At 44.6% G+C, this 10,464-nt stretch overlaps 1 protein-coding gene across 14 annotated transcripts in view; it reads left to right on the forward strand.

The window, feature by feature from the left end:
- The first annotated feature begins 1,130 nt into the window (after window positions 1–1,130).
- Window positions 1,131–10,464, forward strand: part of SF1 (splicing factor 1) — an 11,844-nt gene continuing 2,510 nt past the window's right edge. For 3 of the 14 annotated variants that reach the window (XM_024748754.1, XM_024748756.1, XM_024748752.1), the window contains exons 1-11: window positions 1,137–1,261; window positions 3,986–4,061; window positions 7,094–7,246; window positions 7,445–7,534; window positions 7,881–8,064; window positions 8,152–8,267; window positions 8,372–8,479; window positions 9,201–9,381; window positions 9,641–9,918; window positions 10,249–10,308; window positions 10,433–10,460. In XM_024748754.1, the coding sequence (XP_024604522.1) occupies window positions 1,180–1,261; window positions 3,986–4,061; window positions 7,094–7,246; window positions 7,445–7,534; window positions 7,881–8,064; window positions 8,152–8,267; window positions 8,372–8,479; window positions 9,201–9,381; window positions 9,641–9,918; window positions 10,249–10,308; window positions 10,433–10,460 (1,356 nt within the window). In that variant the 5' untranslated portion in view covers window positions 1,137–1,179. Of the gene's footprint in view, window positions 1,262–3,985; window positions 4,062–7,093; window positions 7,247–7,444; window positions 7,535–7,880; window positions 8,065–8,151; window positions 8,268–8,371; window positions 8,480–9,200; window positions 9,382–9,640; window positions 9,919–10,248; window positions 10,309–10,432; window positions 10,461–10,464 lie in introns of all 14 variants that reach the window. The other 11 variants (XM_024748750.1, XM_024748760.1, XM_024748749.1 and 8 more) reach the window with 7 other exon arrangements.

A 10,464-nucleotide genomic window follows, 5' to 3' on the forward strand; every position in this document is an offset into this window, starting at 1 on the left:
CAGGCGCAGTGTGGCGGCCGGGCTTTGCGGCCAGCCTGAAAGCCTAGGTGGGGGGACCCTCTGTTGCTCTCCATCCTGGTGTAGGGGAGAGGTGTGGAGGGGGTCGAGTGAGTGAATGGGGTGTTGGGTGTGCAAGTCTGGAGGGTGTGGAAGGGTCAGTTGATGACGTGGAGCGTCCTTTTCCTGGTTGTAGAAGAGTCCTAAAGGGAGAAAAGTACCCAGAGTAGCTCCTCGACTGCTACAGTAAGGCAGGGTTTTCCCTACAGAGAGCCAAAGAGGTTGAAAGTCTTAAGAGGATGGTTGGGTCCGATTTTTTTGTGGCTGTTTTTGGGGGAGGAAATTCTGTTTGTTTCCTAATCTCCCTTTGTCTACCTAAGAAATGTGACGTGTCTTCTCCTCTTGAGGCGTTCCCCCTGGGTCTGGCACCTGAGAAGAACACTTTTGTGTACCGAATGCTAGGGAGTTTCTGCCTGTGTACTGGAGGAGGAGGATTTGGCTGTTTTTGTATAGCTTGTTCTTTGTTGAGCTTTTGATGCATGTTTTAGACATTAAATGTCCAACTGGCCAGGAAAATTGAATGCTGATTTCTGAGAAATTTCTGAGAAAAAAGTGATCTTGCAGAAGAATCCAGTTTTTTCAGTTAGTAGCTATAGGTTTAGTTGTGTTTTGGCCCCCTTAGACAGGTGGCTGATGGGGAGGTGGGAGGAGCCAGCAGGTCCCAATATTGCTTTACAGGCTTGTCTGAGTGTTTAGTCTACTCTTATCTTCTCTGGGGCTGTTAAGGTGTTTATGGACAACCACGTAGTATATTATCTTCTCAATAGTTTATTTTACTACTTGAAACTTTATGCATTGAGATTCGTTACCTTGTTTACGTACTTCACAGAATTTCTGTGGGCAAAAATTATAAATGTGAAATGTTAACTTTTCAGACCCAGGTCCAGGTCCCCTTCTAGTGGCCATGTCTCTTGACTTCTCAGGTTTGTCTTCCATTCTTTGCCATTTCCGTTTTAGGTCAAGCTCTCAGTTTCACAGTCTGCTGAGGTTGTGTGTAATCACAAGCATGCCGAACTTCTGTTGCTACTTTCTCTGCTAGTTTATATTTGCATCTGATGAACTTTATTTCTTTTAGACTTTCCCAGTAAGAAGCGGAAGAGGAGCCGCTGGAACCAAGACACAATGGAACAGAAGACGGTGATTCCAGGAATGCCTACAGTTATCCCCCCTGGACTTACTCGGGAACAAGAAAGAGCTTATATAGGTAAATACACGTTCTGCACCCAAATGCATTTTCGGATTGTTACTATTCTGAGCAACATTTTATCTGTTGAAAGTTTGGGACTTTAAAGTTTTCTCTTTTTTTGAGAGGAGGTATGGTCAGGTGTACTTGCGACTTTGGTACAATGTATCAGGTTTTGCTCTGTGAGTCCTGCATTTGTAGCTCCTTGTTTTGGTCTGTTGGTAACAGCAGTGTTCTCCATGAGTGCCAGGAGGGTAGAGGGGCCCACTTAGGAGTGAGAATAGTCCCCAGTCCAGCACCCCACCCCACCCTTTTCAGCTGCTGTTCATTACCAGTTGATGAGGTGAGTGTTTTATGCCTCTCTGGACACGGCCCCAGTGGAGAACACTGCAGGTATCGTAAACCAAGTACCTTTTTAACAGCATGGTCTTTCACCGTAATTTCATATTCCTCCTTTCCCTAAAATGTGGTCTTTTATTTTTTATAGGTACTTTCTAAAAGGGAAAAAAAAGCTCAGTTTAACCAAAAAGTGGTTCTGAAAGTGTGTTGACAGTGCACCCCTCTTTTACCATCTTGTTGAATTTAACCTTTCCTTTAGCATCTTTTCTGGTTTGGTCTTTTGTGGAGAGCTGTCTTGAAATGAGGGCTCTTGTGTTTACTACTAAAGAACTCTGCAGGGAAAGGGATACTGCTTGGATATGGAATAATGAGGTGGTTAGGATAAAGTATCTTAACTGTTGAGAAATTTTGAGAAGTAAGAATGTCCACAGTAGAAATGAAATTAACCTCAAAATTACCTTTTTTTTAACTACAAGGTTATTAATGCAAGTTTTACCTTTATTTATGTACTTGTGCAGGTGTCTCAAAATAGTTCACTTGATAAATGTTTCTTACTAACCAAGTAAACATCCCCTTTGGAGTAAATCAGGGCAGACGCCTCCTAGACCGGTGAGGTTGTGGCCTTCACGAATAAAAAAACTTCAAGGCCGTTGTTCTTGAGGATCTTAATCTCTTGTGTTTCTAGATTGCTGAGAATTTTGAGGTGTTGGAATTGTCTATCTCTTTTTTACAATACTAATAATTCTCTCCCCACTGTTCAACCTACTCCCACCCATCCCTTTATGTCTCATATTTGACTGGTCTGGGTCTTGATAACCTTATGAAAATGTTCCTAGTGGAGTGATATTCCAAGGACGCAAGCAGATGTAGAAAATGGGAAAAACAAACTCATTCTTTACATCTCCCGCTCTCTTCCCTTGGAGGGAGTTAATGCTCTGGGCCCTAAGGGCTGTTTATAGCTATAATCAAAGTAGAGAGAAGCTCTAGGTTACTGTAGGTCTCTGCTCCAAGGAAGATAGCAGCCTTTTGATTTAAGTGCCAGCAATTTCCTCAGATCAGATCCCACACCCCTACAGTCCAGTTAAGATGACTGCCTATCTCCATGAAGGTGACTTTCACCTTGAGCTGTTGAGCTAATACTTGACTGCCAAGTCAGAACATTTCTGGCATAAAAGAGCTTAGGGGCCCATGTGTGTCTTACTGCATTTCTGTCTTTCATGGTACATACTGCCTTGTACAGAATGCCCCCAATATCTTCTCTTGATATTAATGTGGATTTTCATTTCTTCAGTTTGAGTGGCTGTGTGATATATCCCTGTAGGATGTATTTAAAATTAGAAGAGTGTCTGGGGTTAGACATGCATTAATTCTTGGAGCAAACTCAACTTTAACCGAACCCAGTAAAACTTGACCTTATTTAGAAGTATGTGTTTAGAACACTCAGATGCTACAAAGGTAAGAAACAGGTGGTTTTCAGCATGCCGAAGAAAGTGGTCTGGCTATGCAGTGCCTTTATCTTGAGAAATCATCCGGGTAATATTTCCCTGGAATCACTGAACTTTTGTGAAACCCTCATCTCTCTTTTTCACATACAGCCTCATTTGTCAAGGTCTGAGGGCCACACGTACTGTCCTTGACCCACACTTTTCATCCTCTGCACCCCTACTTTTACTCCCCACATAAGGAGCAAGTCTAAAAACAGACTTCTTGCATCTTAACGGTTACTGGTTTATTAAGGTATATGGATTGTCATAAAATTTGAATAAAAAACAACAGGTATTGGGAGATCCTTTGGATCTGGTTTTACACAAAGAGTATGTACAAACTTTTATGAGATTGTTGAATTGGTTATTAAATGTCTTATTTAAGGAATTTTAAGCCTGGTATCAATGAAAATGATCTTGCTTAACTGGTGTTTTTCCTTGTCCCATGTTAATTGAGTCTCATTTTGGGTTATGATTAATATTTAATGAAGGAAAAATAAACTCTAAGAGTCTTGCACTCAAGAATGTAATTTGGAGGGAACAGGATACTGGTGATAACGTGGTTTAGTTCTGGGTACCAATTGTATAGCAAGCCTTGGTGGGGAGGGAAAGGTGAGACACCTCCTAATAATTGCTTTGATGTTAGCCTTAGTGAACAGTCTATACTGCTAACCCCTCTTCCAACAAATTGTTTGCTTGCTTCCTTAAGTGATAACCATTTTGAAGTGAAAGATACTTATAGATGTAAATGGACTCCTGCCAATAGGTGGTTGGGGGTTTTTGCCTCAATGTGTTCACTGATCAGTCGTCCCTTTCAAAGTCTCCGAGTTCTTCATGCTTGTTGTTGAGATTTGAGATGTTTTTTGGTAACATTGTCTTTTTTCCATCCTTTTTTTTTCTTTCCTAACCTGGTTTCTTCCAGTGCAACTGCAGATAGAAGACCTGACTCGTAAACTGCGCACAGGAGACCTGGGCATCCCCCCTAACCCTGAGGACAGGTTGGGAAACAGTTTTAACCAGCTGACAGTAACGCTTTTACCTTTTTCTCAATACGTTTTACTGGTGGCAACATGTTGTGTCAGTTCAATAAAATCCTAGTAAGAAGACTGGTACTGTGACCATTCTGGGAACTAGAGTGTAAATTAGCAGTATATATGGTCAGTCATCAGTTAGAAAATTGGAATGAAATTTAATTACTAGCAGAATCGAAAGTTACAGGAAAACGGACAACCGGTTTTCATTTGGTAAGCATGTAGATTTTTAACCTGATTTACCCACCGGTAGGGACAGTGAGGTGGCCCGTTAACCAGCCGTTTCAGTACCTGCTTTGGCTGACAGCCCAGGTGTAAAGTTTTCCTCACAGGTACTACACAATGTAGGGAATAAGAATATTTTTGAACATCACTGAATCTGAGAAGGCCAGAAATTCATTCTGGTCAGCTCATTGCTGCAGTCTCCTGCTCATGGTTTTGACATGGTTTTAAAATAGACAAGATTCTAACCAACTTCCTTCACTGCCAGTTAATTTTCAGCCTTGGCCATTGCCTGGGGGTGTTGGGAGGGGCCAGAATATTCTCAGCTGTTGGGGAAGGCAAGCAACCAACCCTAAATTACTTTTTTTTTTTTTTTTTTAAGGGAGTGTGGTCTTCAAACAGCTGTGGTCTTGTCATTTCAGTTTATAATTTCTCTCACCTCTGAAAAGTAAAAAGTCTGAGGGAAATGAACTTTTTAAACAGGAATTTTATTGGCAGGTTAATATTTGAGCGGCTAAAATGTGGTCCATTTAATAGAAGGGCAGTACGCCTCCCTCAGTGAAATTTCTCTTAGTGCATGCAGCATAGTTCAAAACACTTCGCTTTAAAAAAGTAGTGTTTTGGCTTTTGTTACCCATTGTAATAACTTGTTAAATCGGGAAGATGATGTAATGGTTTTAGAAGCCACTCACTTAAGCATCTTTCTGCTGCCCTTTGTCAGGAAACAAATTAACTTATTTCTCCATATTGACGCTTTTAATTTTATTTAATTAAATTTATTATTTTTTCATCAGTAGATTTTGGTTGGAGGGTTGTATTATGTTTTATATTTTGACTTTTTTTTTTAAGATTTGAATTATAGGTTGTAGACCACAACTGTTAGTGCCTTTTTGGCCTTTTTCCCTTTAATAACATGTCTACAGGTTACCAGGCAATTCCTCAAAAAGTTGAATTTTTAACAAACCTTTGCTTCCTGGAGAATTTGGATTAGAAACTAGATGATCTATAATACAGTGCCTATTCAAAGCGAAGAAGTTGTGCCAATCTGACCTCTAGAATATTGGCTTTTGCCTTTCACTTCCACAATTTGGAAAGAGGTTCACTGTTGCGGGGCTTTTATATGACCAATTTGGTGCTGGTAAAACTGGTGATTAGCCAGAAATGCTTAATCTAGACAGCTATGAATGAGGTGGGAATTAGAAACGTCAAACATGTTAGAAATAAAAACAGAGCAGAGTTTTTTTTTCCTCCCTTGTATTCAGTTTGAAAGAGGCCTTAATTAATGCCTTATGGTTTTGCTTTGAAAGAACCCAGGTTGGAGGGAAATGCTATGAGTTTCTTACTAAGATTATTTCTTAAGAAGGTGTATTCTCAGTATGAAGCCACTTTATGCCATTTTGATTTTGCTCAAGTTGCACAGTTAAAAATGCTTTAAAATCTCTTATAGACTTAAATGTGTAAGATGATAGTCTAATAAGCTGGGGTATGTTTGTTTTTGTTCACTATTATTGGATTGTGCTAACAGTTTATACAAATGCTAGAAACGGAGGTGTCATTTAGCCGTCATTAGCCATGAACAAACCTGACCTTTTATTCCATCGTGTGTGTAACGTGGTATGACATGGTTCCCTTTAGGCTGAAGACAGTGGGAGCAGCCGAGTTCAGTCCTTGCTCTCCAACTAGGCAAGGTTCTCTCAACTAAATCAAGGGTATAGGAGTCTTTGACTACTTTCAGGATGTTTTTAAAATAACCTGATCCACATGGTCTCTTCCCTTCTTGCAGCTGCTACTAAATTTTCATTCAGAATATCAAGCTATGGTCCTTTTTGTAATCTTAACTCAGAATTCTAGGAGTGTAACTTTTCTTTTTTTTTTTTTTTAATTACCGCAAAATCCAGCTGTGGTAAACTGACCATTTTATCATTACTATTTTTTACTTGTAGCAACAGCATTTTACTCCTTAAAAAAAGAGAGAGAGAAAATCTGCTTTCTGGACTTGTAAACTCTGGTGGAGAATCATAGGTTTTCCCCTTGCTGTTTGCAGGTTCAGACCCTAGACAAGTACTTGACCAAATCTGCATTTGCAGCCTCTCACAGAAGCTGCTTTAGCAATTTAACCGTTTTCTCTACCCAGACTCCCCAACCTCGAACAGCCAGAAAACAGGTTGACTCCTGGGCCTTGGACACAGCCAGCCAGGCCATTGAAGGAAAAGCAGAGACGAAGCCTTGAACCATCTCTCTCCATTGTGGGGGCCAAGTAGCTGCAGTAGCCTTGAGTCCCAGTTGCATTGGGTTAAAGAGCTCAGACTTACTATGTGGTAGGGGTGTAGACTCTCTTCCTGATAGGACATGAGCTCTGCAAGAGTTAACGTTTTACCTAAACTTGGGGTTTCCGTGGTTCATAAAGTTGTAATGTTAATTTTTTTTCAAATGAAAGCAAAGTCGTATCTGGCAAGAGGACTCCCGAGGATGGTACTGTCCTTGCCATTTACAATCTAGAGATTTCCCCCAGAAGGACAGACTTTTTTTCCTCTCATCACTTTTAGAAGCAAAACTACTTTTTTCTTTCTCACACACACCCCAGTCCCCCTAATGCTAAGCCAGCTTCCACCTCCTCATTCCACACGATCGTGAATAGCACACGTTATGGTCGGTTCCTCCGAAGAGTGTTGAGTTAGGGTCTGAGAGGCAGAGGGGCTGGGGAAGACTTATTTTAGCCCGTGTGGGAATGAGAGAAAAGTGAAGGCAGAACAGTGATGGTGGTCTGTTTCCCACAGGTCCCCTTCCCCTGAGCCCATCTACAATAGCGAGGGGAAGCGGCTTAACACTCGCGAGTTCCGCACCCGCAAAAAGCTTGAAGAGGAGCGGCATAACCTCATCACGGAAATGGTTGCCCTCAACCCTGATTTCAAGCCACCTGCAGATTACAAGTAAGTGGGGGCCAGGTGATCTGGGACAAGGACACCTGCAGATTAGGTGTGGTCTGGTAGAGCAATTTTGGTACTAACCTCTTATTCCTTACCCCCAGTCACCTGTAATTAACAAGCGGTGTCGGGTTAGTTCTAGAAGAGCTGTCGATTTGTGTCATCTTGGAAGTGTGCAGAGTCTATGAGTCTTTTCTTTCTTAGACCTCCAGCAACACGTGTGAGCGATAAAGTAATGATTCCACAAGATGAGTATCCAGAAATCAACTTTGTGGGGCTGCTGATTGGGCCCAGGTGAGTAACTACTACCCTGTGGAATATGGAACTCCTAAGGACCGGGGAGATGTGTCTGTCTCGTGCCTATTTGGGTGCTACTGGTGGCTTATCTTCCTGTTTTTGGTAGGATGTTCACTTTGGCTGAGTGCCTGCCTTTTTGTCAGAAAATCTCTTTAACTTCCCCATTTCACCGCAGGGAAGTCAGATCTTGAGGATTGCTGTGTCTGTGACCTTAACTTAGAGGAGCTCTTGGTGGGAAAACCCCATGCTCTGCACTCACGGTTTCCTTCCAGTGCCCAGCGAGCCACTCTGGCGTGTGAATTTGTGTGTCAGGTATGATAGTGGTCTTTTCTGCCTTTGACAGAGGGAACACCTTGAAGAACATAGAGAAGGAGTGTAATGCCAAGATCATGATCCGGGGGAAGGGCTCTGTGAAAGAAGGGAAAGTCGGGCGCAAAGATGGCCAGATGCTGCCAGGAGAAGATGAGCCGCTTCATGCCCTGGTTACTGCCAATACCATGGAGAATGTGAAGAAAGCAGTAGAACAGGTGAGGGAGCCAGAAAGGAAGCCTCTAGCCAGAATTCTAGGTGGTGTCCCAGGACTTACATAACTGTGCCTGTTGCATCTCCACCAGATAAGAAACATTCTGAAGCAGGGTATCGAGACTCCTGAGGACCAGAACGATCTACGGAAGATGCAGCTTCGAGAGTTGGCTCGTTTGAATGGGACCCTTCGGGAAGATGATAACAGGTGTGTATGTGATTAGTTTAGAGGGGAGTGCACAGAGACCTGAAGAACCTATGGGAGAAGGGTGATTGGCCATAGCCCTTCAGGTGACTTTTTTCTGTCAACAGGATCTTAAGACCCTGGCAGAGCTCGGAGACCCGCAGCATTACCAATACCACAGTGTGTACCAAGTGTGGAGGGGCTGGCCACATTGCTTCCGATTGCAAATTCCAAAGGTGAGGGTTTCCTGGTAGCCCGTGGTATACAGGACAGTTCCTGTTAATCTGCAGACCCAAGAGAAGCTTTCTTTCTGTGAGTGTGGTCTGTAATGGTGTGATTGAAAACCCAGGACGATTAGAAACAGCTGATGCAAAACATCCCTATTTTATTGCTTATCTTGAGCCCAGGGAAACTGGAAAACTTCCCTTCTGGGTATAGGTGTTTTCACGGTGGCTTAATGTTAACTGCCATTTGTTGCTTAAGGTGGGTATAAGAAGACAGCAATCCTGTGCAGTTTCGACCAGTTGCAAACCAGCATTTGATAGCAATGTTTTTCTACTTCGGGTGGCAAATATAAAAAGCTTTGTTAAGGAAGTTCTGGCAGTTGCTCGGTCTTGGCATAGATGTTCCTTCCTTCAGACCTGGAATGTAGAAATTGATGAAACTTGCTATTGTAGAAAAACCTGTGCTTTCCTGGCTGGCGTGGTTGGCTCTGGTCTGGTGCTTCCTCTCTCCTCTGTTCTTGCCCTAGGGGTCTCTGCTGTGGCAGAGGTACATGTAATCCCAGTGGCAGAGCTGGGCATGGAACTGAAGAGCTGATGAGACTATTTTGAGGAAGGGGTTAGGAAGTTCTGAATTCCTCAGAACTTTCTCTGTGTAAATTTCTCAGGGTAAAGGTTTCTATCTTAAGGAGGTTTTTTTCCTTTTCTCTTTTTGTGTCCCCCACCCCACCTTCAGGCCTGGTGACCCTCAGTCAGCTCAGGATAAAGCGCGGATGGATAAAGAATACTTGTCCCTCATGGCCGAACTGGGGGAGGCACCTGTGCCCGCATCTGTGGGCTCCACCTCTGGGCCTGCCACCACACCCCTGGCCAGTGCACCTCGGCCTGCTGCTCCCACCAGCAATCCACCTCCGCCGGTGAGCTTCAAGGGCTGGTTCTTACAGCCTGGCCCCCCTTGTCTTCTGAAGAGACTGGGGGAACGTGGCCAGGTGCTTTGGGTAGAACAGGTGGACATGGGCGGCAACATTGTTCTTTCGGGACGTCAGGAATGTTTGGGGACCTCTCAGTTTGGGGAAGATCTTGTCCTTGTGTCCTGGTCCTGTGGCATAGCCGAAAGAACAGTGTTGCCACCAGGGGGAGCAGGCAGGGACGCTGGCGGGAAATGCTCTCACGTAGTCTCTCATGTCCACTACCCAGAGCCGCCCACCCTGGATGAATTCTGGCCCGTCAGAGAGTCGGCCCTACCATGGCATGCACGGAGGTGGCCCTGGTGGGCCCGGAGGTGGCCCGCACAGCTTCCCACACCCGTTACCCAGCCTGACGGGCGGGCACGGTGGACATCCCATGCAGCACAACCCGAATGGACCCCCTCCTCCTTGGATGCAGCCGCCGCCACCACCGATGAACCAGGGCCCCCACCCACCTGGGCACCATGGCCCTCCTCCAATGGGTAAGTAAGTGTCAGACCAGAAACCTTGGGGCTTTGGGATAAGCAAGGGTTTGTATCGTCACTGCACACTGGAAGCAGGTCTCAGGGCGGTCGGGTGTTGGTACTGAGTCTCTTGCCAAGGCTTGGGCTCCAGGCCAGGAAGAAGGTTCCATCCTGGTTCAGGGAGGGACTTCTGTGTGGGGTAGGCACAAGCCTGCTGCTTAGAGACGGAGTCCCAGAACTGCTCTTGTGCGGGTAGTGATTGCAAGCTGTGCGGCTGAGCTGCTGGTGGGGCGGCATCCTCCCCGGCCAGTTCCAATGTCCTGCTAAGTTCCTGCTCTTTCCTTCCATCAAGATCAGTACCTGGGAAGTACGCCTGTGGGCTCTGGGGTCTATCGCCTGCATCAAGGAAAAGGTAATGGAGCCTGGCCGTTTGCTCACTTTGGGGTGTCGCCTCCCAGGCCTGGGAGTGAGTGGGGGCTCTGTTGCAAATCCCTCTCTTCCCCTGAGGCCTCACCCTTGTCTCCACCTGGCTGCAGGTATGATGCCACCACCACCTATGGGCATGATG

Source organism: Neophocaena asiaeorientalis, unplaced genomic scaffold, assembly GCF_003031525.2.
Source record: "Neophocaena asiaeorientalis asiaeorientalis breed wild unplaced genomic scaffold, Neophocaena_asiaeorientalis_V1.1 scaffold43, whole genome shotgun sequence".
In the NCBI taxonomy this organism is placed as follows: Eukaryota; Metazoa; Chordata; class Mammalia; order Artiodactyla; family Phocoenidae; genus Neophocaena; species Neophocaena asiaeorientalis.